The following is a 27,139-nucleotide window of genomic DNA, read 5'->3' on the forward strand; positions in this document are numbered from 1 at the left end:
TTGGCGTGACACAATCTTGCATCACATATCCTTGTTTGACATATTCTTGCTTAACATCTTCTTGCTTGACATATCCTTGCTTGACATATTCTTGCTTAAAATCTTCTTGCTTAACATATTCTTGCTTGACATATCCTTGCTTGACATATTCTTGCTTAACATGCCTCACACGGTTATCTGATGTGTCAGGCTCTTTCTTCACAGTGACTTTTCCTAAAGTAAGATAACAAGGGAAAACAACATACACACAAAGAGAGAAAAGTTGAACATTGTTTTACAACCTTCAGCTTTGCCAATCCGATCTTTCGGCCTTTCCAAATGAGATTCCACCGGTAAACGATTGAGATAGTAGGGTCTTCCTTCTTCGTCCGTTTGCTCCATCCAATAGCTGCACGATCGAGAATCTGTCAAATTGAATTTCAATTTTAACAGCGGAAAAACAAAGCATTAATTCAATTAATTTTCATAAAATATTAACAAATTTTTATCGTAATAACTCATTTCCAGTAATTACAAATAAATAATGAAATCACTTCATTTAACATATAAAATCTGCACTTTTCATTTATTTATCTGTTATTTCTATACAGAAAGAATTTGTGCAAAACATATTACAATGTTAAGTAAATGAAGAAATACAAGATTACTAAGTGGAAAAAAAATTTCTAATAGTGAAAAATATACGAATTATGAAAAAATATTACAACTTACCGTTATCGAAACTTTCTTTGCTATCTTCGCTATCGTGTTCAGACATGAATTCAGAACAAATATAGATACTTTGATAGCACCAAATTTATCTATTATTAAATCCCCCTATTTATCTATTATTATTCTTAAAACTGAAGACTAAAAGCATCAGATAAAAAATTCATGCACATATGTTTCTTTCAAAATACAACACAAAATTACAACTAAACGTTCTTAAAAATAATAAACAAGGTGTTTATAAAAGTTAAAGCTAAAAACACATATTTTAACTTAATATAAGTATAATTTTAACGAAGTAAAATATAATACATTAGAATAACGTGTAACGATTATCATCCAAAATTACTGAATGAAAAGCAGATACGAAAGAAAAAAATAAAAATATTATGGCAATTATTATAAATTTAATTCAAAAATAATTTACCTTGAAAAACGCAGATGTCAAAACAATCAAAATTCAAAGGAACTTCCAGGTCTCGTCTGTTCCTGGACTAGCCGCTACTATACAGTATTATAATGAAATTCAAGGTCTAATAAAATTAAAGAATTTTTTTTGAAATTAAAGAGTGAATATAATGAATGATACTAAATGATAAAATACTTTTGATGTTTTTTAATAGTAAATAATTAAATTAAAAAAATAAACAGTCTCTGGTTGGTAAATAATCACCTGTGGGCTGTATAAAGCAATTCTGAGTCATATGGTTTGAATAGTCACACTTCTCGCGACCTGACTAATCAGATTTTGTCAAACTGATATGGTGGCTAGTGGTGCCTTGGCTTCACCATTTCAATATTTTCCAACGGCTTGCTTGCGTTTTTGTTGACTTAAGTTGCTATTTGGTTTTATAGCTCACACGCATTTTTGCTCATTACTTTGCAAAGTTTGTTTTAAAAATAAATTTATTCGCAATATAATGATGAATGTATAAGAAAACAATTAAATTATCAACGTAAAAACATGCTAAGCAGAATAAACTTTTTGTTAGCAAATTGGTTTGCCCAAACTTTTATTCCACTTGATATGTAATGCAAAATTGATTTGAAAAATATTTTCAAGCATTTTACATCAAGTAAAATAATAACAAGTAATGTTAGAAATTGATAGTCAAAATCTTTCGGTACGAGGAGCTTTTCAAATAAATACAGATTCCGTGAAACGAAACAGTTGTTGAATATTTTCCACTGTTGTTTTTCAATACTGTTCAGGTTGAGCTGACTATGTTCAACTAGGCTGAATATACAGATTGGGAAGAAAGAACTGTGAGCTGCTGAAAACAAATGCAGATAATGAAGCAGATAAAAAACAACTGTTGATGCTGGTTAGGTACAAAACACCGCCTCCACCGCTAGACACAGCTTACAGAGACAGATTATTTGTCACAACGACCAAATGTGCTCTGCTTCATTCAACTGATGTTCGCTTTCAAAGTGTAGTCAGTAGAAAAGTTGCGACGCCGAATTTAATTTTTCTGCTGCGCTATTTACATTTCACTGTAGTACAGTCATAAATGATCTTCAAGTGCGAATTGAAAAAATTTACAAGTAAATTTTTCTCCACGCCATCGACTGCGTACGTGCTTATCATTTCAACGTGTAGTATTTTAAAATGAATTTCAAATGTTAATGTTATTTCACAATATTTAATATGGTGCATTTTGAAAAAGAAAAAAAAATAACCGAAAGCATGTAATTTGACAAAAGAAAAACGATCATTCATCAAACAATAAATTATTTGCAATTTGAATTTTACAAATTGGTAATTTGTTTTTCTCTATTTCTTCGCGTGTGAAATAGTACGTGAATAAAGAGATGTGTGCAATGAAAGTAATTAATTGCGCGTTGGTTAATTCGAAATTTCAAGGAACATTTTTTTACGAACGACTGTATTTTAAGTTTTTTTTTCGAAGAGTAATGTGGTGTGGAAAGGTAATAAAAAAGCAAAGAATAGTGTTTGTCGAGCAAGTTTGAATTCTTTTTTTTTCCCCCTTCATGAAATATTATAGCCGAACATTAAATTTGCCGTCCATTATTGGTTGGGTTGGCAGTTTGTTCTGCATTTCGGTGTTTACTGTTTATTGCAACCATTGGCAGAGCGAAATTGCTTCTGCAGTACGTCTGCGTGTGTCGAACTGTCGGTCGGCGTTATCAGGCGATGCTGTCTGGTGCGTCATCTTTGGAATCTGTTGACGTCAACAAGTTTTTATCTACAGTTGGCAAATAAGCAAATTATAAATCGCTTCTGCTTTTCTGTTCTGATCGTTTTCACAAAATTTCTGCTGCCTGCTGCTTTTCGTCCCCCTTGTTTTCCAATATATTCAATTTTCTGCTATGGCCATGTTCGCCTTTTCCACCAACTCCACCCGACGACGAAAACCAACTGCATTTTTGTAAGGTGACCTTAATTTAACAAATTTCATCTCTTTTCCATATTTCCTATACATATTCCTTTTAATTTTTTATTCTTGCTATATCAACATTTCCCGAATTTCGACTATTTTGTTAATTTTTTCTTATTTCTTTTTATTCTTTGAATAATAATAATAATAATGATAATGGGTGGGATAATTTTTTTTTTCACCATATGATTGAATATTTTCATTTCCACTTTGTGTACACTCAGTTGTTTGCTTTGCGATGTTAATCGAGATTTTGCTTATCGTATTTCTGCAGAAACAAGCGGTCATGATTATTGTTCGCTTGATCTGATTTTCTCTCAACTGATCTCAAATGAGATACATCTCTATTTGAAATGGTAAACTAGTTGTTATATTATTTTAATTTCTGTAATGCCCTTGATTTGCAAATGGTCGAAGATCTGCTGCTGTTTGGGGGTATTTTCAACTTTTGGTTTCAAAAAATATCCAATTCTACTAGTCGTAATTTTTTTTTCTCCAAATCCAATCAACAACAATTGTCCATTCTGTTGACCAGTAAACAATTCTGATCGAATACGACTGTATTTGTACAATTATTCCACAATAGATTACCATCTATTATCATTATTAACATCCAGCTGTGGTTTGATTTGATCAACGTTATTTATGGAGGGCTGGTCAAAAAATGGATCAATTGAATATTTTTCCACAATATAAATATTTTCCTGTAGTTTAAAATCAAAATGAAATATCAACAATCGAACGATTCCCATCATTTCAGCATGTTTTTGTTTGAGAATTTTTTTTCTCCCATTTTCAAGGACAAGACAATTTCAAGTATTGGCCAAAAATTACGGTAAATATTTTGAAACTTCTGTCGTCAAATCAAACTGTGCTTCTGTTCAAACATTTTGCTTACAATTCTTACCACAGTCGCCAACTGCATCTTGTGATAAAAGACCAAAATTGTACAATGCACGAAGCTTATATTGAATAATAAACAACAAATACACGACCATCACTTTATTATTATTGTGTGTCGTGCATTCAATTGATTTCATCATGTTCATTCAATTTTTCAAATATCATGCAGGTGATGACTTTTGTTTTGTTTAGTTTTGTCTTGTTCGCAAATTTCACTTCGGGTATTCCACTTATGTCTATGCAAATTTTATCAATTCAAAATATTCGAATAATTTATTTGGCAATTTTTATTTAAGAAAAAAAAGTACAAAAGAAAACGCAAATGAACTGTATTCAATGTCAATTGAATGGGATGCGCGTCGAAAAAAAAACAAAACAAATAAATAAACAAAAAGTAAAAGAAGAATAATTTTGTTTGAATAATGTAAAGTAAAATGAAATGAATTGGACCTACAGGTTGAAGTAATGCCTTGAAGAGTTTCAGTGATTCAGAAGGTGTGACTTATTCGATTCAACGACGACGCCCTTTTAAAATTTCCAAAGTAATTCAAATTTATTGCATTTTTCATTGAACAACAACAACAATATTAAAATAAACGATCAGTAATGTATTGTTGTGCATAATATTTTTTTACAACAACCCCAATGCTACCTGACATGTTCTCAACTGCACAACTTGGTAATGAATTTGAAGACTGAAAAATTTCCATTTTTTTTCTTTTTTAAAATTTATAATTAAATCTTCATATTTAAATTTTTATTTTTCTTTTCTTTTATTTGATCAACGTTCGTCTCGTATCAGTGGATTTTTCTTTTTTTTTTTTCAACTGTAATTCAAAATATTGGACTGTTCACCTGCTGAGGTTACCGTGGATTATCTTCATCATTATTATTGCTTACTGTAATTTTTTCTTTTTTTTTATTTATTTTTAAAATTTTCACATTTAATTTTTTACTGATTTTTTTTCTGTAATAAATTATTAGTTATTTTATTTTAAATAAATAAATAAATATATGGTATTTTTTCATATGTTTGTTGTCAAATTTGTTCAGTTTTATGTGCAGTGTATTTTAATGAAAAATTCAGTTACTTTCTTCTTCTTCTTCTAATATTGTCATACAAAGGATTGTTTTTTCTCATTATTTTTGTTTATTTCATTTTTAATTTAAATATTCCAATGAAAAATATCTACTTTGTATTATTATTAATAGAGGTGGAACAGGATTTTTTGACAATAATTTGTTAAGCATGTTTTTCTTTTTTCATTTCATACATAGCATGTGTATACCAGGTGAAGAATGGAAAATTTCCCTGGAAATGTGTAATTATTTTCAATTAATTGTATTAAATATAGAGAATGATGTAAAAGTTTATTATTGTTTTTGGATGAGATGGATTTTGTGGAAATGTAAAAAAAAATAAAGGGTTTGAAAACAATATTCACAATAATATTGTTTTATTCAATTCTAAAACTGCTGCTTTATTCATAATCGTGTGTGTGCGCTTGTATGAAACGCGAACCAAATAGAAGCACTCGTTTGGTTTTCTGCTTCTGTTGTTCAGCTGATTGAAAAGGGAGAATATTTATTGATAAAATAAAATTTGAAATGGAATAAATTTCAAATTTGCAAAGCAAATACAGTTTGCTTTGTTTGTTTTCGAAATATTGAATTTCAATTTGCATTGCAATTTTTATTATTACCGTTCTACAATCAATCAGCTACAGTAATTTGAATAGAAACTTTTTCGATTTACATGGATGCCATTTATTTGCTTGGTCGTCGAACAAAATGGTCATCCCAACGTCTGTCTCTTTTTTTTACATTTTCTTCTAAATTTAATAGCTGAAAAGAGCACGTGCCTGTGTTTTGTTTCATAACTTTTTTTTCAACAATCTGTTTTAATTGAATTTTTGAGAAATTTATAATTTTTTCACATCAAAATTTTCAATTGCCACTTTGTTTTTGCTAAACAAATATTCTGCATATTTGCAACTGCTTGTTCTGCTTGTTGTTTTTAATTGTATTTTTAAAACAAACAAATAAGTTTCGAAAATTTATTTTAACAAAATTTCTCACTTCAACACTTTACACTTTCAGTGTAGAGATTGTCTGTTGTTGTTCCACTTGTATGAATTCAAAATCCATTATCCAGAATTCCATTATTGGAATGAAGTTTATGCATGCATCTATTATTGCAGTTACCAAAAAAAAATATTTTTAACAATCTTTGAATACTTTGATTTTACGTACACATACATACATGCACACGATTATTGAACACTTTTTCAGTTTCTTCTACTAATTTGTTTGTTAATTAAATGGAAGATTTTATTTTTGAATAATTTTTTAAATACTTTATTCTTGTCCTAAAAATAATATTCAACGATATTTATTACAAATTAACAACATGAAATGTAAATTTTAAATAAAATCCATCATCATCATCTGTGCTGTTTGTCTCCAAGCTTGTGTACGATTATTTGCAGCAGCTTGGAATTCATAATAATAATAATTATTATTATTATCAGTTGTTGAATTTAAATTATAATTATTTAAAAGAAGAACAAAGCAAAACAAAAAGAAAACAATAAACAATAATGAATAGAAACAACAACAACAACTTTCATATGCAAATATGTATGAAATGTTGCTGTTGAATTGTCGTTATTATTTATTAAATAAAACGAAACAAATGACAATGGACAATTTATTTATTTATATATTTAATTCTTTATAATTTTTTGTAAATGTCAATGAATCCTCTGTTCAGTGGAGCTATCTTTTATTGTTTTCGCTGTTGTCGGCTTTTTCACTTGACACTGAAACAAGCATTCAAACTTGACAAAAAGAATATTACTATTCTTGTTGATAATGATTTTTGAAAAAAAATGTAATTTTATTCTTGAGAGCAAAAAAATAACACGAATAAAGCTTTTTCAGTAATGGCATTTTTGCTTGTTTTTTTGAAAATTTCACAACTTGAACTTCTTTGATCTATTCGAAATGGGCAATTTGAAAATTTCCATTTTATTGCAATTTAAATAAAAACTATTATTGTAAACTATGTATTTTTTTTCAATTTGTCGTACAAATTGGCAACAAACCCAATTAATCAAATATTATTCATTTGATTATTTCTTCTTTTTTCTAGATTGACTTCTAGGCGTGGTGTTTCATTTTATTTAAATTTAAAATTGTTTGGGCAGCTTTCTAATGAATTTTCCAATACACTACATGAACTCTAATACTTCCACCACTGCATCTTTCCACTTCATCCATTCGGTGTATGAAAATGTCTGAGAGAAACTTGGTATGCAATCTTTTCCTTTCTAATAGAATATTTTCGTCAGCCAATTTGACAACGTATCAATGGCATAATAATATCAAAAAAAGTTTTTTAGATAAATTACACAATTATTCATCAAAACTTGTAAATAATTAATTGTAAGAAATGGCAAACAGCAGCAGCACAATTGCATTAATTAATTGTTGTACATTATTGAAATTTGATAAATATTATTTTTCTATTGCAAAAGAAGATGTCGCCCAACAGACTGACAATTAAGTAAATGGAGGGGAGTAAAATGACCCAGTAAATGTAATTTTATTGTTTTTCACACACCGCTTTTTCTATTTTTTACACGTTGATAAACAACACGATGAAATTCCAATTTAATATCGAAAAGTAATTTAATTTAATCAAGAATTGAAATTAATATTTTAAGCTTTGAAACAATAATGGGCTGTACGGAAAGTAGCTTGTCCGAAAGGAAGAATGGAAGTTGTTGGCCGACAGTTGACGAAGGAGCTGAAAACGCCATGGTAGGCAAAAAGCGTCAGCCGGTGCTAGTAAGCCGCCAACAACAACGACCAAAACCAGAAGCGGAGAAACAAATCATGCTAACAACATCCAACTTGTCCAACATGCAGTTGCCAAAAATTGTCGTCTTTTCCGAATCCACTGGCAAAGATGATCTTCAATCCGACAATAATGAGAATACTGGCAACAGCAGTTGCATAGATGACAGCGAAAATGAATCTGCTTCGTTGGACGGGCTGAAAAAGGTACGACGGTCGACAATGTTCAAGCTGAACAAGCATGTGGAAGTGGAAAAGCAGCAGGAAGGCCATTTGGGCGGAGGGCACCGGCTTGATCCGTGCTCGTCGTCGTCGTCGTCGTCGGATTTGGAAAAGCACACTCGAACCATTTTGCGTCGCTTTCCATTCCCGACCATGAACAACGCCAACCGACCCAGTCCAGGATCCAGTCCGCGGTTCGGCATGAAAACGGTCAAGTGCATCTCTTGGCGACGAGATACCGTACCACCGGACATTCGTCCCGCCGACGAAGCACGTCCACAGCAACTCGATCCGGTCATCTGGCACGCTCAGCACGCTCTCAACTACATGGTCGTGGTGAGATGATTTTTCGCTCTTGCTTTTCCTTAATTACTGTAATCCAGTTCAATTGAAACAACTTTTCTATTTGTTTGTTTTCTTTTCTTTTTTTCATCCACGATGGCATAATTTTTTGACTTAATTTAGTTGATTTTGGAAAAAAGCACAGTGAAACTTTATGGTATTATTTTCATTTTTTCCATCCCATACTTTAATCTGAAATACATCGTTGTACGTTTGTTTGTCCGCTTGTGTTTGTATAAGATGAATTTTTTTTTCAATATCGATTCAATAATTGGAAATTTGGCATTTTATTTTGTTTAAGAAATCTGTTGAAACAGCAATACCTGTCGTGGTTCCTTTGGAAAAATGGCTGCAAGATCGACTATCCAGTTGGGTGCAGCTATCCGGTCATGATGGTAATTGTATTGGCACCACTGGCGGCGTGCGTATTGTATTTGGCTTCAATTTCAGGCACAATTGTACCCGCCAGCGACAGCACGTTGTGGAAAAAGCGTGCCAGTAATGAAAGCAACGAATCGAACGCTTACATTAAACTGATGAACGATCCGTTGTCGAATTTCGTGGCCAAATTTTACCGTGAAGTCGAATACAAAGGCGACTGTAAGTTTCGAGCTTATTTTCTTCCAACAGCCGCTTCGCGCTAATAAATGCATAGAATTTGTTCAAAGGATCAACTTTTTGATTTTTTGACTTTCTTATTTTTAGTATTTATCGAAATAGAAGATCTTACTCGACATTTCAACAGTCCTGCAATAATGGATGTCAAAATTGGCACCAGAACATTTCTGGAATCAGAAGTGAACAATCCGGCTAAACGAGCAGATTTGTACAAGAAAATGATCGCAATTGATGGAAATGAGCCAACCGAAGAGGAACATGCCGACAAAGCTATTACAAAACTACGCTACATGCAAGTAGGAGTGAAAAATGGAAAATGACCAAATCGAATAAAACTATTGGCAATTTGTTGAACATTTGAAATTAAAATGTTTGCATAAGTTAATTTCAGTTTCGAGAACGAGAAAGTTCAACGGCCGAATTTGGATTTCGTATTGAAGCTATTAAAGTATTTTTTCTATTTTTACACCATTTCTGTGACCGATTTTTCTTTTTTTTTCTCTTCTTTAACATTTAGTCCAGTGATGGTCGTACTGAGAAGAATTTCAAGCGGGTCAAATCCAAAGATGAGGTGCCAAATAATAATTTTAATTTTATAATAATAATAATAATAATAATAATTTTTTTTCTCTTGAAAACAATAAAGTTTAATATATTTCATCTTTCATTAGATTATGGAAATTTTAATACATTTCTTTGGCCCTGACAGTAAAAAAGTGCGCGGTATTTTTGTGAAACGGTTAAAAGTACTTCGACGCAAATTGCTTCGGTCAACAGTTTTCATGACTCATGAAGTATGCATATTTTCCAATTGCACATCATTATTCAAATTTATCTATTTGTAAAATCTTTCCCACGATGTATTTGAAACGTATTTCAAAAGGAAATGAAAATTAGAAAAAAAACAAATCATCTTTATTAAAAATTAAAGATTCACTTTTTGTATATTATTTGAATTATGTGTTTGCGTTATAAATCTAATTTGGGCAAACGTGTTGTCGTAGATAGTGTTGATTAGTGTGATCAATTTTTAAAACTTATTTTTGGTCCACGATTTGAAATGAAAAAAAGAACAACGAAACCGAACTACATTTATATTTATTTGTAGTTTATTGGAAGCAGTTTGCTTTTCATGTACGATAAAAAGCATGCGAATGTGTGGATGATTGACTTTGCCAAAGTTTGTCCTGTAGAAACAGTGACGTTGAATCACACTTCATCATGGCAATTTGGTAATCACGAAGATGGATATTTTGTTGGTCTTGATAATTTAATTCAGGTACGGAACAGTTTGTTAATCAGTTTTTTAAATTATTCCTTTGATTTGATCTTCTTTGCGTGACTGAGATGGTGTTGACGTGCAAATTTTGATTGAGATTTTCCTATTTTTTTTTCTTCTTTAAATACAATAATAATAATAATAAATTTATGTGAACTATTTTTCAGTTGAAAACCATAGAATAGAATAAGAGTTGAAATTTATGAAGAAGTTAATAATTGAGAAGATTTACAATTAAAATTCACCATTCTTTGAACCTCGAGTGTGATCAGGATGTTTGATATTTCAAGGGAAATTTAACATTTTAAAATAAATTTCACACTGTGTCGTTGTTTATTTTATTTTTTTTTGTGAAATAAATTTGAGGGGAATTAATCAACTTGAATTTAATTGAACACTGTCCAACCAGTTTGAACGGATTTTTAAGTTTAATTTTAAAATTGTAAAATTTATCATGCGATGTTTAGTTGATATTGTTTTGTTGAATTGGTTGAATTAGTTACAAATGCCATGGATAGTTTAGATGTTAATTATTTTAAAAAAAATAGAAAAGAAAAGAAAATAGTTTGTTTAGTAGCAATTGATTTCAAAAGTGGGAAGATTAATCTTGCTTGACACTTACTTGGCAATGATTGGATTGAATTTGAAATTCTTTTGATCAACTGGACGAAATCAGTATCTACGCGTGAATAGCAGTTAATTCTCTTTGGAAATGGAAATGCAAATAAATAAAATTTAATAATTCTTTTTTTATTATTATTTTCAAATATTGAATATTGAAATAAATTAATAACTGTGGCGTTGTGTAAAATTATTGGAATAAAGTGAAATTTTTAAGTGAAAAAAAATTAAAAATGAGAAAAATTGTATTGTTTTTAAAATTATTGTTGATGCTGATTTTCAATCAGTGCAATTTTATTTGAAATTCTGAAAATGCACAAGAGGGAAAGGAGTTTGATGCAGAAGAATGTGTTATTTGTGTTGTTAGCGTTTTGGGTGCTTCACGCAGAATGAGAATGCTCAGGCATGCGATGTTGATTGTAAAATTTTGATGTGAGTTAAATGTATTATTGTGTATGTTCGATAATTTTGGGTCGATATTATTCTGTTCAATGATGGAAATTTTTTCCACCCATTCTGCTTGACGCTTGCCAAGTATTGCTTTGTCGAAGGTGAACGTGTTAGTTGATCCTGAACCACGCAACCGGAAGCGATTGAATAGCGATCACTGGATACCACCAAGCTAGGCTTTTATTTCCCACTCGAAGGATCGATTTTGGAAGCTGAGCTAGAATTACCACTATCAATAGTAGTAGCATTTATTCGATTGATCGAATTTTACTCAAAAAATACTGAAACATTAATTTCAAATTTAATGAAAAAAAATCAAGCATATTATTAATATTGACATCCTGATAATTGGTATTTTTTAAAATGAACTAATGATATTGTTGATGACGATGATGATTTTCAATTTGCATTGCAATTCAAGTGGAAAAAGCATTTTTCAATGAAACCAGTAATGCTTATAATACATATACATATACATATACATATATATACAGCTTTGTTGTGATTTATTCTGTCAGCTATAATATGATGGAGGAAAATTTTAACCGAATAAACCAACTTTTGCATCCGGTTGATTATTGAAAGGCGTTTTTGCTGTGTGCAAAGAAGTGAAAAGTTTCTCAATGACCACCACCAACCACATTGATCGACAATTCTGACTGCTGGGCATGTTGGCAATTGATGCAAACGAATCTGCAGCACATTCGAGCTAATGTTGTGTTGGCTAATGAAAAATGACTTTCAATTTAACACTTTTCGACGTTTATGCCCAATCTGCTGATGTGTTGTTGCTGTCATTTCCACCTCTTAGCGCGGGCAGGTGCGTCGATAAAATGGAAAATTCAACTTTTCGACCAATAATAAATAATATCAATTATAATCATGGCAAAAGTGAAATATTGTTTTCAACTTTATCAACTATAACTGTACGCGTCAATTTCAACATATGCATCATGCATGCATATGTTATGAGGGAAAAAAAATCAATCAAACTTATTCAACGAATGTTCTATTTTCTTTTCTAAAGATCAAAAATGGATTTCAATTATCTGCTTTATTATTATTATTATTGATTTGAATTGTTTGATCTTTTTTTAATTTTATTCCAATCTACAATATATACTATATGAACGTTCTGTTTTGATAATATTTTTTTGAATTAATTGCTTGCAATATTATTGAAAAGGTAGTTTTCTTTTTGACACTCAATCTGACCAAATTTAATACAACAGCTATATGGGGATGATAGTTTAACATAAATTTGAATAGCATTTATTAATTTATTCTCTCATTTAAACAACACCGAACAATCACAAAATGATTAATTTTTCTTTTTTTCTTTCTTTATATTAATTTTTTTATTCTTTATATATTTGAATAGTCACCTTATATAAGGATCCATTTCCTTCTAATTAATAAAAATTATTGCAGCATTTGATTGATTTGTTTGTTCTAAAACTTTTTGCCATTCAGATTCTTGCCAAAAAATATATTCGTAATATTTTTATTCTTCTACCACGTTTGTCAGGAACAATTCTTTATATTTTTAGAACAAAATATTACCATTTATTTATAAAAAACTTTTACATTTTAAGTGTGATTATTATTATCATTAATATTTGTTTATTTTAAATATTTTTTTATTCTGATCAGAGTAGAAATAAAGATAGGAACAATTAATTCTCCTGAAAATTCCATCTCTTCTATATATATATCTAGCGTGACCGCGGCGACTGCTGTTTGATTTCTTGGTACTCTGCTTGAACGGGCTTGGCTGGTGATCGATTTTGCGATCGAAATTTGACAATTTTATAAAAATCGCTTCCAATTTTCCTCCATCTTGTTGTTTTGCTAATATTTTTCAAACTATCAAACTTTGTCTTGCTTTCAAACAATCTGCTTTTGATAAAATGAAAACAAATTTCAATTTTAAATAAATAAATACGCATATATATATATTTTTATGGGAAAAAATATATATTTTTTTCTTTTTCCTTTTTCTCTTCAGTACAAATGAACAAACATATTATCATATATAATGTACAATTTTTGAACAGATTTTTGAAGAAATGAAATTGTTCGAAATGCGACGATTAAGCGCAAATACGACGAAAAAGAATAGCAGCAGTAGTAGCATTAGCCGCATGTCCAATAGTGGATTTTCCTGATTTGTAATCCATTATTTGTTTTCCCTGTTTTATTCTTTTCAACGCTGTCGTTTATTACTATGTGCAAATGAAATTAAAACACAATATACAATTGTTTGAAATTTTCAAATGATTGATCTCAAATGCATTTGTGCATTGGTTTTTTTTTCGTTTTCTTTTCCATTTGTTGTTGTTCATCGGGCTAGCTAATCAAAATCATCAAATCATATACGAGAAAATCGAACAATTCTTACTTATTCGATTATAAATTAAATAAATAAGTATATATATATATATATATGGCATGGAGAAGCAACGTGATAAAAAAGAAGAAGAAGAATTAAAAGGGATTGCTTCACATAATTAAGCATGCAATTAACATTAGAACAAGCATGCGCATTATCGAGGAAAAAGAAAAGAAGCTTCAGATGTAAAGCTTATAATCCAGCGACTGTCTGGTAGCGGCTATGCATGATTTTTTTGTGCAAATCACATTTCCATGCTAGACCGCCAACGGCAATTATTATCATAATAACAACAAACGCAACTACCAAGGATGTGTTGTCGTTGACGGGTTCCGTTTGGTCTTCAGCTGATTCGGATAATTCGTCCAAGTGATCATTTGAATCCCCTTCTGCAGGTGGTGATTGTTCAATTTCAGCTTCTTCGACATCGGTAGAATGCACATGTTTAGCTGTGGTCAGCTTCTTATGCAGCGTTGTTGTTGTTGTTGTTGTTGTTGTTGTCGTCATCATTGCTTCACCTTCTGCTGGTGGTGGTGGTGTTTCACTGGTGACATGGGTGATTTTCGATATTGACGATGGTTCAGTATGTTGTTGTTCTGCTGGAAATTCTGCAGACTCGTTGAAATCATCGTCGTCATATTCGTCGTGATTTTCGCTCACTTCCGCTTTGTTGAAGCAAGTTTTGATGGTGAGCGTTTTGGATTGGAATTCAATACAGCCCAGCTGATTCAGTTCTTCCACGTCCGTCGGTTCGCTGATGAACGAAATACATCCGCTGGCTTGGTAATGGGTGGCCGACTGTTTGGCGACCATATCGACGCTGAAGCAGTGCTGTCCGTAGCAATGGCTCGACTGACTTTGCATTGGAAAATCGTTCCACGTCAACTGGGCAGACGTGGGACATCGATGGCGTCGTTTTCTGTGGCTGGTTGACGTGACCAGCTGTTGTTGTTGTTGTTGCTCGTTGCAAAAGTCTTCCGCACAAAGGCACGTCTCCATGTCGACAGACTGATGCAAAGCGTGACTGTGCACCGTGGCGCCTGTAATTGGCGGCTGCACGCATGCGCCAACTCCCCGACGTTCTATCAACGGTACCGTGCGATTGACGCAGCCTCGGCTCCGACGCCTGTGGTTCCGGTCGACTACGTAACTGCAGTACTCACCGATGCACTGGTGACGACTGGAACAGTGGTCGCCGTCGTCGCACCGGCAACGGACAAACGGGACGAACTGTTGCAGCTTGTCGCCCACGTTGGCGTTGCAATAATCCGCATCGCAGATGCACATCTTCACATCCCCGGCCGAGTAGAATTCGCAGTGGCTTCGGACCGCCCGACGCAGCAAAGTTCCATTGACACAGCCCTTGACGTGGGTCGCTTTGCCGAACTGAGCCTGGCCCCATACCGACGCGTAGCTGCTCACCAAACAGTACTGCCCTTCGCATATGTCGCCCACGCAGTGCAGACCTTCGCACGAAAAGCACTTGACGGCTCCCGTGCGGCCTGCCCCGCACCAGGCCAGAACAAACGCTACAATAGCCCAACGGCACAACATCCAACGTGAACGACTCGACATGAGCGCACGCGCGTCTTGTCCTCTTCACAACAGCAGGCAGCATTGCCAACCTACCGCCAACCAGTGCCAACTGCAAAAGCGAGCGAGTGATTCTATTGGTCAGACCGATGTTCTTGTTTATCCGCCCTTTTTCAAAATGGACCTTCTCGTCACGGTCCACGTCAGCCAACCGATTGATTGAAATGACGATCGATTTTTGACGAGATAATCTCAACCTGCAACCGCCTTCGTGGTCAACGAAACAAGCCCATCAACAATCATCACAATTACACACTTCATATGCATATCCATACGCATATGTGTATGTGCTGCTATGGCGTAAACAAAAACCATTCTTCCAGTTGTTGCTGCTGCTGTTGTTGTTCTATTAGCAAACAGTTTTTTTGTCAGTTTGCTCGTTTCTTTTTTCTTTACTCATTTCCAGAAACGCATCCGACAAAAAGAAGTTTGTATCGAATTACCACTCGATCAGTCTGAACGACGATGGAAATGCTCAGCTAATATCAAACAACTGAATTTCATCGATTTTTCCCAACCAAATTGATGCAAATAACGCCTTTTATTCACACACACACACACACACACACCATCATTTGCTACTGCTCTATCAGCATTTTGAAGAGAAGAAAAAACAATAATCTTCAACTTCAATTCAACTTTCGAACCTATTACAAACGAGCACAATTAGCAGCAATCTGTTGTTTTTCTTTTGTTTTTTCTTTTCGATTGATTTTCTAAAATCAAATCAAAGCTTCTTTATATCCGCTTTATTGTTTGATTGGGATTTCATTTGTTTGTGTTCTTCTTTACAATTTCAAAAAATGGCATGGAAAAATAATGACAAAGCAAAAAAAAATTAACATTCATCGGTCAATTTCCAAAATTGAACAACTTTAAGGAATATTTGAATGAAATTTGAATTTTCAGTAAAATTAATTCCACCACTGCTTTTTCGTATCGAATAAAGCAAAATACGCCTTATTGTTCGAGCATTGAATTTGTCTAGTTGTTATCTTTTTTCTGGTGTCTTGATCGAGTGTAAGTTTTCAATTTTTCGAAAATCGTCACACCAACTGCCAAACCAAGACCCAAAAGCATGACTACGAAAACTCCGCCGACATTTTGCAGACCAAGTTCTGCAGATATGCTGCTTTTTCCATCCGCAGAGTCGCACTTTCCACCGCCACGTCGTTTCCACCATTTGTCCTTTAATTCGGTGATTACTGTCTTCTCTTGAAGGTAAAGAATTGTTTGAGAAATCGCTTCGCGGTAAGGAGAACCTATTGTTTAAAATTGAATGTTTCGTATGACAACGAAGCGCTTCTATTTCTTAAGTCAAATAATGTTACCTTTTCTAAATCCAATGCCATAACCTTTCGAATCCAACAGCCCACCGATTTGTGTCAAATCACAGTCACGTTCAACGTAAAATTCAAGCATGGACGATTCCATGAGATAAGCGTAATTTCCTTGCTTTACCCGACTTATTCCTTCCCTACTACCGTTCACAAATACAGATGGTTCCGATGATTTCATGGCCATCCACATTTTTTCATAAACTGGAATTTTAGAGTCCTAAAGTTTTTCATACAGAGCAAGCTGTGCAAATTATTCTTTACATACTTTAAAAAATTGCATTGTTGAACCTCTGTTCAAAGTACCATAACGAATTTTAGTCTGCTTGACAAGATCTTCTGCGCTGTTGATTGTATATTCCATCCTTTCAACTGTCAAAAATGCTGCCAAATTGGCAGTATAGCTTGAAATTAATATCAGTGTAAAAAACCACCACACGCTGGCTACCATTCGTGTTCCAACTGCTCGTGGTGCAATATCGCAACCCTGAAAAATTATTAAAACTTTGTAAATGAAAATCCAAAAAGCGTTAAAAAATAACAGATCACATTTATTGACGACTGCTATATTATATATATATATATATATATATATATATATATTGTGGACGTTTTAAAAACACATTCTTACTTGTTGCATCAGGGAGCCAATAGTAAACCAAAAACTGTTTCCCAGAGAAAACTGATTTTCCTTGTTCTCTTCTTCACCTTGACAAGTATGTGAGCAAACCCATTCTGAAGGACTTATTCGGGCAACAAGCCAAAGTATGAGGCTAACAACAACGTACGCAGCTCCCATGTACATCCACACATCCAGAGAAAGTGGTGCCAAAAAACTCAGCAAACTAGGTGGCGTTTTTTCTGGTTTTTTAAATAATATGCTTATTCCTAGGTGCATGTATGGCACTGAAAAATCAATCACTTCACTTCGAACAAAGTTGATTGTCAGAGAAGCAACAGCAACGTCTGCGTCCTAAATAGCAGCTCTGTTCAAGGAAACTGTCTCAAATAGAGGATAGTTTAAATTTGGTCAGTAGAAGGTTCGAATAAAATTTCAAAACTTCATTTCAAATTACAAAGTCAACATGCATTATAATATAAGTTGCTATAGTTGCCTTTAATGACCTTTAATGAAACATTTAAAAGTGCAGTTCAACGCTACTTATGATAATAACCTTCAGCGTATAAATAAAGTGATCTTACTCCATTGATAAGTTCACCAATTATTCCATTCCAACGACCGTTAGCATCAGGTGTACCATATGATTTATCTTTCACTTCGTGTATAGTGAAATTAAATTTGTTCATTTCAGCAATTCGTTCCAAAAGATCTATGCAAAATCCTTCATAGCGGTCATTTCCGCTCAGTTTTTCTACAGATTTTTTGTACATCACAAATGGCGCTTCCTGAAATCGAGATACAACAATAAATGCAGTCAAAAAACAAATCCACACGAACCATGTAGACAGTCACCCGAAGAACTTTATTTTCCAATGACTCTGCAATTTGTGCAGTCTTGGGTAAATCAGATTTGACATGCTCTAAGCCTCTTTGTTGGGTCCATGCTGCTATCTGAAAAAAAATCATTTTATTCTGTTATGTAATTGTATTAATACGAAGCTAATTTAAACAGTCAGTGAATGAAAGGCACAATGAAAAATATCAAACAGCAATAATAACAAGCGCAGTAAATTAGAATAATGAATAACGAACGACAGGTTTTCTTGAACAAATCAGTAATATTAACATTGTATTTATTAATTATTACACAGACCTTCACAAATCCTTGAGTAGTTGCTTCCACGATTTGCATGCTAAAATTAAATCTTTTACCATAGCCATCAAACTGAATATGGCCTGTCGAGCCTTGAAATGCAGTCTAATATTTCATAAAATAAGCACAAAATAATACAAAAACATGTTAGAAAAAGAAAAAAATGTTTACAGCTTTCAAAAAATTCATGAATGTTGTCCCACCACGCCAAACGCTTTCATTTCTGCAGTCTACTGACTCTGGTTTAAGCGAATTTTGCAGCACAATAGCTGTTTTGGTAATCACCGATACAGCGTCATTTATAACAGCGACGTACGTCTGATAGTAAACAAAAATATAATCGAAAGTCAAAGTAAAATGACAGTTTACTGGTAATGTTCCTGATGTAAATATTGGCCAGCTTCCGTTAGTGGCTTTATGATTTTTAAGTCTTGCAATAATGCGCTTTGTAACTGGTGCGTCGTCGTCGACAAAACGGATAGCAGTAATGTTGCAGCCTTTCATTTTGTACGGTATCAAATCCAAAGTATAAACATCCTACACAAAAAATGTTAAGTTGTAGGGTATTTTCAGAAAAGCAGAAATTACTAGATCAGTAAAAACATAATGATAATATGGACCAAGCATATTCATTTCCATTGCCTAAGATAGAAAAATGTCATTGATTATTAATATGCTAAAAATGTAAAATTTATACGTCGTCTAAAAATTTTCGAACCGTCACCAAATCTGCCTGAACTACAAAAAAGTAAATGTGTTGCAGCTCTTTCAGTTGCTTAAGTTGTGGTCGAAACTGGCGACCTGGGTTGAGGCGTTGTGCGTGGAAAATTACAGAATAATCTTTTCTTTGAAGATTTAACAATTCTTGCAATTGCATGAGACCGAAAAAAGCATACATGTTTTTAAATTAAACAAAACTGTTTTCAAAAAAAGTGAATGAATAACAACTTTGCATAGATAATAATTAATAATACAGTTCTGCTTGATTTTTTTAATGAATTAAAAACTTCCATTGCTGCTTAATTGTACTGTAAATAATGTTGCGCTAGATATATATAGATGCTATTTTGTCATGATATCTACCTTAAAAATTGTTGTGCTATGTGTAAATTGCATCTTGGTAATATCTCGATTAGAGCAGTTAAATTCAAGTATTTTATGAACAAATCAATTAATATAATGGTGTTGTGTAAGAAAAGTATGCAACAATGTAACTAACGACAAACACAAACATTAATACAACACGTTATGGATAATTATTATGCTCAGAATGCTCAAGATGTTCAGAATATTTTGTCGTCGTGAATTTTCTGCTTATTATTAAAAGCAACAATATTAGAGTTATCCGTTTTATATATAGATTTGCTGCATATTTTTAAAGTAAATTATACTTTTATTTGAAATGTGAAATTTATTGTTGATAGTGTATTTTTGAAATGCTGCTCACCAAAATTATCTTGATAAAGAATGACAGCTCGTTGCCACTGAAATTGTTTTATCAAATTGGAAATTACAGTCCCAACAGCAGTAGATGGAGGATACAAGTCAATGGAGTTTAAAAATGGCTTTGAAGAGTCGTCAAATTTAACCATAACTAGTGGAATCTCATGACTTTCACAAAGCAGTCGTACATTTTCACTTGAACGCGTATCAAGTGCTGTAAAAATGGCAATGCTTTGAGTAAGCAAAAGACCGCAAGCTAAAATAAAAAATTAAAATAAATATTCACGCAATCTTTCCATACATTCAGTTTTTAAATATTCAATGCTAAATGAATGCATGCCAACGATAGGAAGTGAATTTTACCTGTTGACTTGTTTTACATTTTTACAACACGTATTCTTTATAAATTATCCATCTTCAATTTTACAGTTGTTTTTGTATTGCAAAACAATAATTTTAATAAATTAAACAGTTTCAACATAGTTATTATTTATTTTAATTTTACAAGGGTTTTTTTCGAACGGGGTTTAGTTTTAATGTTAATAACTTGCCTTTGTCAACTAATTCGACAACATCTTCGTCATTTTCCATGCTAAGCATGCGCGACTTAAATGTAACAGAGCTGGTCGAATACTGATCAACAGCAACGTAAAATGCAATTCGTCCAGCGACATCACGTTTACCAAACAGGCTGCTCAACCAGAACACTTTTGCTGCTAGATTACTGATCAACAAAAAAAGTGCAAACGAAATGGCTAACCAACAACAACAGCTCCTCATCAAAGTAACTTTTTTAGACAATTTCAGACAAAATGCCGCTTGTTTTCTTGTTCAACTTTTTATGCAAACAGCAAACTAAGCGTATATTAATGACAATTTGACGATTGCATTCCAGCTAACCAAGTGCGCCAATAGTTAGCTAAGCCAAATAGCATATGGCAGTTAAAATTCAAACAAGCCCACAGCTGCAGGGTATATGCTGAACATGATCCTGAAATGGAATTTTTCTACCTGTGGGTTTAGTTTGACTGGTTCACGATGCCAAAATGCCAATTGTCCATGCGTTTCAACTTGATGCCGTAAGCATGGGGAAAACGAATTGCCAGATTTTCAAATTACTCTTCTACTATTAACTTTCGTTTCTTCAGTTTTTCAAAATTACTAAATATTATTACTTTTTTCTTAACCAACTATACTTAAATTCCTAAAACATGAATTATACTGAAATTTTGAAAAACGTCAATTTGATGATAAAATTTTAAATTTTGACATAATAATTTTACAAAATATACTCGTAGTTAAAGACTGAATTTATCAAACACGCAAGCAGAGTGCTAACATGGTATTGTAGCGAGCATTCAGGACATTGAATATTAACTGTCATTTATATGGGCCTTGCTATTGGCCATTTTACTTTTTCAATCGACATTTGTTTCATTGAGCGTTTGTTGCTGAATACAAATTTTTATCAATAAAAATGAATATTAAAAAAACATATATATATATATAATATTTATAAATGAAATAGAATTATATTTTTGTTATAAACTAAATATGATTTTATTGCTTTAATTTTACATTAAATGGCAAAATGAAACTAAAATAAAGCTTTGCACTGTAAATTGCTATGCTACTTGTATAACATCAATGCAACTGATCAAGTAGTTTGTGATTTGCGAGTTGTTTACTACTTCATCTGTTATGCATTTTAAAGATATTTGAAGAAAGCCAACAACATGTGTACACTGTTGACTTGACAGTTGCTCATCTTTTGAATATTTTCAGTGGCCAATATTGCATGCTTTCAATATACTTTGTCATGCTTGTCATCAGTGACAATTGCAATATCTTTATATATTTCATTCACGATTTAAATAAGCACAAAATGGCTGACTCGGTGTATTAAATTTCTCAATTTTTGTTGTGATGTTGAAATAAATAATATCAAAATTGCTTGATATTTATCATTTTTCAAAAAATAATGCCAATAATGCTCCACAACTTTAAATTTAAAATTTAGCATACTTTTTAATGATACAACTAGTTAATAAACTAATCAGTTGCAAATGAGAAAATGTACTATTTTTAAATTTATTATGTTATACTTTGTTAAATAATGAACTGATATTCAGTTTATCTGCATTGATGTCTAGTTGCTGAAGAGAGGCAATTGAATTTTATGCTTAAAACTCACACTGTTGATCTATAAAGCTTTTTGATTAGAATATTCTACTTTCGGCAGCATGATTTTAAAGATCACAATGAAAGCATTGTCGTTCGAACAAAAATATTTTCAAGTAACACTGCTGCTAATAAATGGAGATAAATGCTTAAACTACACAAGTAAAGAATGCAGTTACGAAGCTGTTTACTATTAAACTTCTTCCTTGCTACTATCGCTACTACTACTACTACTACTTCTACTATTACTACTATTTACTGAACTCATTTGAATTGTTTCTCACTTTATTACAACAAAGCAGAACAATTAATTCTCCTGTATCATTCAAATATAAAAACAACTGAAGCTATATTGTTTGCTAATTATACGCTTAAAAAGATACAACGAATGACATTTCTAGCATGCTGTAGCAAACAAATAAAATAATTCCTGCGACAAATCTTTACTCTTACATTCTACAAACACACACAAGCATATATAAATATATATATTTGTATATATGTTTGTATAATATAATTTATCTGTCTGCTTTAGGCACTACTACCAATTTCTTTATCGATTAGTCTTTAAATATTAAACTAAAAATGTCAAAAACTGTAGTAAATAATAAACTATACATCAGACCAACGTTTCTTAACAATTTCATCCTCGCGGAACCCTGTATAATTTTTTAAAATGCTTTTTTCTTTTTCAATAACTTATAGCTCTTAAGGCATGCATACTATATTCTAACAAGCTGGTGAAGCTGAAATGAATAATGGCTACAATAATAACATGCATAACGAATAGCAGATAATATCTACTGGAATTAATTGTTCATTGGTGACGTTTATAAGGCGAAGCAATGTGTCATATAAATAAATATATGGGTCAACAGGATGTTGTTTTCGAAATCAATCTGTATATGATTACTTGACTGTGATTTGTCATGAAATGTCCATTTAATTTTGCTGGAGCCACTGCTGCATTTGAAAGTTGCTTGCCACAGACAAAGTATAAGGGAATAGGGCAACTTGGATCACCAATCCAATTAATGCCCATTTTGAAATAACTTTCATTGTACAAACGGACCTTCTATGTGTTCTTTTTTTCAATGATACCTGTAAGTCATCAGAAGGCAGCACTTCCTAGTCACTAGTCAAATCAGAATTGCTTGGACGTGTCCTTTGAAAAACTGCCACATCCAGGATGTTGAAAACAAAATAAATAATTAATACTTGATTGAATAAGAGAAAAACAGAGGGAATGACAAAAGAAGTAACAGCTGAAAGCTACAGTAAAAATGAATAGAACTCAGGTAAATTAGAGAAACAATGACTCGCACTCAAATTTCTACAACGGAGAAAAATATAGGTAGATACTTTGACCTCGTGAAGACATCGTTGTGAGTGGGAAAAGTGATTGGACATATCCTCAGACAATTTGCACTTGTGGCAATATTTTGCGGAACCCCTGGACGCACTCACGGAACCCCATTTCAGAAACGCTGTATAAGACAATTAATTATAAGTGTAAATAATCAGGTAGATGCTGAACAGATTGATAATGTGCTGATTAAATAATTAGTAAATTTTAGAATTTGTAGGCTATAGTACAGAATAAATGCTAATGAAGCTCCGCAAACTTTAAAATTTTTTGAAAATAATGTTGGGCTTTTCAATATACAGTTAAGCATAACACGTCATCGACATTTTGAAAGTTTGATATATAAGAATTAAAGAAAAGATTTTCCTATTGACTTAATCATTAATTATTTCAAAATTTTATACATTTCAAAATTCACCACAATTAGTAAAAGCAAGTTGCTGGAAGTCGTATGAATTGGTGAAGAAGAAAATCTTCCAGCACCTCTAGAGCGACAAAAACAATAGTACGTTTTTCTGTAGTATGAAGTGCTTAACCTTATGATGGATTGTTGGCGTTGGGTACATTGTTGGAGTCATGGGTGCGCCACACCTCACATTAGAATTCCTGCTCAACACTTTTCCATATCTTTAAGCTAAAACTATAGAAATGGCTTAGAAAAACGTAGTTGTATCAGAACACCAAAAAATGACTAGAGATCTGAATTTTAGTCTCAAAATGCGCAGAATAACGTATTATACTCAACTCTGTTACCTGTCTCATGAATTTTGCGAAACATAATCTACACGAAGAAAAGAACTAAAATGACGATTTTCTAACGATAATTTTGCTGCAATTTTTACCGATAAAAGTCTTCAAAATTATTAAAATTGAAAATATTTCAATGCCGTCATATACAACTATTTTTTTTACAATCTATTAAAGCAACTTTTATAATAATTGAAGATATTTTAAGCTTTTCACACGTGTTTTTGTAAAGTGAGGGTATGCCACACCCCAAGAACCCAACAATGTATTTTTTAAATTTACGATGTTCTATAGACCAAACAAAAATATCTGAAATATTGCATTTCTTTTCAAAATATATCTTATTGTTTCAAAAGAGTTGTCACAAAGCTTCAGACTATAAAAATAAAAATTGACAAACTGCATCGAAAACAAAGCCGCCTGGGGAGTGCTACACCCCAACAATTCATCAAAGGGTTAATTTAGAGTAAATTTAAAATATATAAACATTGGAGGTAAATTTAAACAAAAAGCTTCATTGATCAAATTTAAAACAAAAAACGTTTAAAGTACATTAAACTCTAGCTATATATAAGCAGCGATTAACGGGATTTGCGATCAGTTTTGCCTTTTTTGACGAACAGGACGCTCCTCTGACGTCAAGTAAGTGAACAATTTAGAGGGTAAAATTTTGTAATTTTCGTTCTCTTTCAGAATGCTTGATTCTCGAATGTTCAATTGCGAGTTCGTAAAACGGTTTCAGTATGTGATTAGGATGGCAGCAGTGATCCAATGGATCGCGATGGTGGTCGCCATTTTCTACTTAATTTTGCTGTACAGAAAGGCGAAAAATACCGATTGGAGACGTCGTAGGGAAATACGGCACAATCAAGTATTAAAAGATATCGGCCGTTTCAAATCGGTTCCACTTCGATTTTATTCCAAAGTTCCAAGTGGCGAATATCTCTGTGGCCGCAATGCGCAACAAATGGCGTTTAAGAAGATTGTTGCTGTGAGAAGAGATCCACCGTTGAATAGAATAATGGTGCAAATGAAGCCAGTGATAATTTCCAGAAAAAACCGTAATGTACCACCAAAGGATGTTATGCTGCAAATAATTCATCTCTAACTAGTGTCTGATGATTCTTTAACTCCACCTATTTTTTTGTTATATTCACATTTTAAAGATCATTTATTTCTTTATAGATGTCACATTTAATTTTCTTTTATATATTTAATTCTTTATCGAAATAAATAATAATAATAATTGTTTGTTTGTGTTTTACTGAAATAAAATTATAAAAATTATAACAATATACTCTCAGGATACCGTTGCCCGTCCCATTCACTTCGTTGACAAATTGCAAGGGATTCAAAAAAATAACACGATGAATGATGAGCGTATAGTGCGGCAAATGTACATCATGTATGAAGGTAATAACATCACAGAAAAAATCTGAGCAACCGGATGGTTTGCTTGTCCAACACAAAAATGCATGCCTAGGGGAAATTCATCGTGCACTTCACTTCAGGAAGGAGCTCGGCTGGATAGTTCTACCAAACCTACCATATTCGCCCCATGATTCAGCACTGTCAGATTATCATCTTTTCTGGTCGCTGCCCAGCGTTCTGCATTGCGTTTCATTTAACAACGATGTTTAACTGAAAACGTGGTTCCATGAATTCTTCGAGTCAAGACTTTGTGATTTCTATCATCAACTCATTGATAAGCTAGCGGAACGATGGCCCGATTTGGTGAACAGTGATGAGAATATAATTCTTGTTTGATTTGTTAGCATTTTAAATGAAAAATAAACGTTGACTGCTTTAATTACATAGTATATTATCACCAGTTATCAGATGCTCTCGCAGAGTGGTTAACTGTAGTGCCAACTGTACCCTGGCCCTGGAGGACCCGCCCTCGCTGGAACAGCCGATCTTGCCTAGAAGCCAGCCCACTGCACAGCGGCAACGGAACAAGCCGGAAACGATGACAGAGGCATCGCAATTTATGTGACCCTTCCATATTTAAATTCCATACATTTCATTAACAGTTCAATCTTCACTGTTTTGTACTTTTGTAGTTCCAATGCAACTATCTGTTTTTATGATTTTATTGTGTAGTTTACATCCCAAGTGGACTCAATATGAATTTGCAAATGATTTTGAATAGCTAGACAGGCGATCGCGGGCTTGCACCACCGTTCCTCGCGGGTCGGTCTGATATTGCACTCCCTGCAGGACCGTCGTATGTTTCCCTTGGGGAAAATACAAAGAGAAGACAAAATAGCGGCTGTACAGTTCCAGACCAAATGGACGTTAATTAAAGCCACCTGAGTTGCAGCCGCCATTTGTAAAAGAGCGACAGCAGAATTGAAGCGGCGCCGCAGTTTAGCAAAAGAGATCACTCTCGCTTCCCCAGTGACCGTGTCTCCTACGAAACTCAGTACAGTATATAAGTCTCTTGGCAAACTGATTACCGGTTGAATTCAAACTTGAGAACTTCAATGGTTTCTGTAATTCAATTGAAGAAAATGCAGGTGCTTTTCAGTGTAAGTAGGCATAGTATACCACGTTTTTGGAAGTATTTTCTACGAAATGGTTTTTCGTCAGAATCATTCTTTGAGTAGTGAAGATGGAAATTTCTGTGCGATATCTATTATTTTGCTTGCTATTGAGCTAGCGTTACTCTCAATTTTATTTACTCAACCCAATTAAAAATTGCTTGTTTGTTTTGAATGCTGTGGAGTTTTGATTGCCTGCGCGCAACCTACCCTCGCACAAAACGTGCCCCATACATAGAAAATTTTTACAGAACGTCGAATGATGGCGTAAGTTTTTCTTCGGTGCCTTTGACATCTATCATGATGGGGGGATTACGCATTCATGATAATTCCCACATGCTGCAGTCTATGCAACA

At 33.0% G+C, this 27,139-nt stretch overlaps 6 protein-coding genes across 6 annotated transcripts; 2 read left to right on the forward strand and 4 right to left on the reverse strand.

Moving 5' to 3' along the window:
• Positions 1-25: 25 nt before the first annotated feature.
• On the reverse strand, positions 26-757 carry Tsp_11746 (conserved hypothetical protein; the record flags this gene model as incomplete). Its single annotated transcript, XM_003372712.1, has 3 exons — positions 712-757; positions 282-404; positions 26-213 (listed from the first exon to the last, which is right to left on the reverse strand). Coding segments are annotated over exons 1-3 (357 nt in total), but the record flags the coding sequence as incomplete, so codon positions are not given.
• A 6,997-nt stretch (positions 758-7,754) lies between these two features.
• On the forward strand, positions 7,755-10,398 carry Tsp_11747 (inositol-trisphosphate 3-kinase B). Its single transcript, XM_003372713.1, has 5 exons — positions 7,755-8,173; positions 8,740-9,038; positions 9,144-9,352; positions 9,448-9,504; positions 10,165-10,398. Exons 1-5 carry the CDS (start codon positions 7,755-7,757, stop codon positions 10,396-10,398), a joined length of 1,218 nt encoding a protein of 405 aa, XP_003372761.1.
• A 1,118-nt stretch (positions 10,399-11,516) lies between these two features.
• On the reverse strand, positions 11,517-12,204 carry Tsp_11748 (hypothetical protein). Its single transcript, XM_003372714.1, has 3 exons — positions 12,160-12,204; positions 11,962-12,115; positions 11,517-11,623 (listed from the first exon to the last, which is right to left on the reverse strand). The coding sequence occupies exons 1-3, from the start codon at positions 12,202-12,204 to the stop codon at positions 11,517-11,519; spliced, it is 306 nt and encodes a 101-aa protein (XP_003372762.1).
• A 1,786-nt stretch (positions 12,205-13,990) lies between these two features.
• Positions 13,991-15,373, reverse strand: Tsp_11749 (putative activin types I and II receptor domain protein). The gene is made up of 2 exons (XM_003372715.1): positions 14,317-15,373; positions 13,991-14,187 (listed from the first exon to the last, which is right to left on the reverse strand). Exons 1-2 carry the CDS (start codon positions 15,371-15,373, stop codon positions 13,991-13,993), a joined length of 1,254 nt encoding a protein of 417 aa, XP_003372763.1.
• A 1,002-nt stretch (positions 15,374-16,375) lies between these two features.
• Tsp_11750 (glutamate receptor, ionotropic kainate 3) lies at positions 16,376-19,401 on the reverse strand. Its single transcript, XM_003372716.1, has 11 exons — positions 19,222-19,401; positions 19,092-19,145; positions 18,873-19,040; positions 18,675-18,821; positions 18,504-18,608; positions 18,188-18,301; positions 17,904-18,135; positions 17,360-17,634; positions 16,997-17,215; positions 16,723-16,948; positions 16,376-16,653 (listed from the first exon to the last, which is right to left on the reverse strand). The coding sequence occupies exons 1-11, from the start codon at positions 19,399-19,401 to the stop codon at positions 16,376-16,378; spliced, it is 1,998 nt and encodes a 665-aa protein (XP_003372764.1).
• A 5,078-nt stretch (positions 19,402-24,479) lies between these two features.
• Positions 24,480-25,802, forward strand: Tsp_11751 (conserved hypothetical protein). The gene is made up of 5 exons (XM_003372717.1): positions 24,480-24,505; positions 24,597-24,695; positions 24,934-25,321; positions 25,545-25,653; positions 25,681-25,802. The coding sequence occupies exons 1-5, from the start codon at positions 24,480-24,482 to the stop codon at positions 25,800-25,802; spliced, it is 744 nt and encodes a 247-aa protein (XP_003372765.1).
• The last annotated feature ends 1,337 nt before the right edge of the window (positions 25,803-27,139 follow it).

Source organism: Trichinella spiralis (assembly GCF_000181795.1).
Source record: "Trichinella spiralis strain ISS 195 chromosome Unknown Scfld8, whole genome shotgun sequence".
Taxonomy (NCBI): Eukaryota; Metazoa; Nematoda; class Enoplea; order Trichinellida; family Trichinellidae; genus Trichinella; species Trichinella spiralis.

What these genes read in the sequence shown, in the direction of transcription:
- Tsp_11750 (XM_003372716.1), bottom strand. Translation starts at nt 19,401, where the DNA reads ATGTATGCTTTTTTCGGTCTCATGCAATTGCAAGAATTGTTAAATCTT. An exon ending in CTACTCAAGGATTTGTGAAG is followed by an intron (nt 18,302 to 18,503) that starts GTCTGTGTAATA and finishes ATTTTTTTTCAG; the next exon opens with ATAGCAGCATGGACCCAACA. An exon ending in TTGGCTCCCTGATGCAACAA is followed by an intron (nt 17,216 to 17,359) that starts GTAAGAATGTGT and finishes ATAATTTTTCAG; the next exon opens with GGTTGCGATATTGCACCACG.
- Tsp_11748 (XM_003372714.1), bottom strand. Translation starts at nt 12,204, where the DNA reads ATGACAGCAACAACACATCAGCAGATTGGGCATAAACGTCGAAAA. An exon ending in TTGGGCATAAACGTCGAAAA is followed by an intron (nt 12,116 to 12,159) that starts GTGTTAAATTGA and finishes ACACAACATTAG; the next exon opens with CTCGAATGTGCTGCAGATTC. An exon ending in TCAACCGGATGCAAAAGTTG is followed by an intron (nt 11,624 to 11,961) that starts GTTTATTCGGTT and finishes TGGTAATTCTAG; the next exon opens with CTCAGCTTCCAAAATCGATC.
- Tsp_11749 (XM_003372715.1), bottom strand. Translation starts at nt 15,373, where the DNA reads ATGTCGAGTCGTTCACGTTGGATGTTGTGCCGTTGGGCTATTGTAGCG. An exon ending in ACCACCACCACCAGCAGAAG is followed by an intron (nt 14,188 to 14,316) that starts GTGAAGCAATGA and finishes CACCACCTGCAG; the next exon opens with AAGGGGATTCAAATGATCAC.
- Tsp_11747 (XM_003372713.1), top strand. Translation starts at nt 7,755, where the DNA reads ATGGGCTGTACGGAAAGTAGCTTGTCCGAAAGGAAGAATGGAAGTTGT. An exon ending in AGTCGAATACAAAGGCGACT is followed by an intron (nt 9,039 to 9,143) that starts GTAAGTTTCGAG and finishes TCTTATTTTTAG; the next exon opens with TATTTATCGAAATAGAAGAT. An exon ending in CAAAACTACGCTACATGCAA is followed by an intron (nt 9,353 to 9,447) that starts GTAGGAGTGAAA and finishes AGTTAATTTCAG; the next exon opens with TTTCGAGAACGAGAAAGTTC.
- Tsp_11751 (XM_003372717.1), top strand. Translation starts at nt 24,480, where the DNA reads ATGCCACACCCCAAGAACCCAACAAT. An exon ending in GTAATGTACCACCAAAGGAT is followed by an intron (nt 25,322 to 25,544) that starts GTTATGCTGCAA and finishes ATATACTCTCAG; the next exon opens with GATACCGTTGCCCGTCCCAT. An exon ending in AATGTACATCATGTATGAAG is followed by an intron (nt 25,654 to 25,680) that starts GTAATAACATCA and finishes AAAAAATCTGAG; the next exon opens with CAACCGGATGGTTTGCTTGT.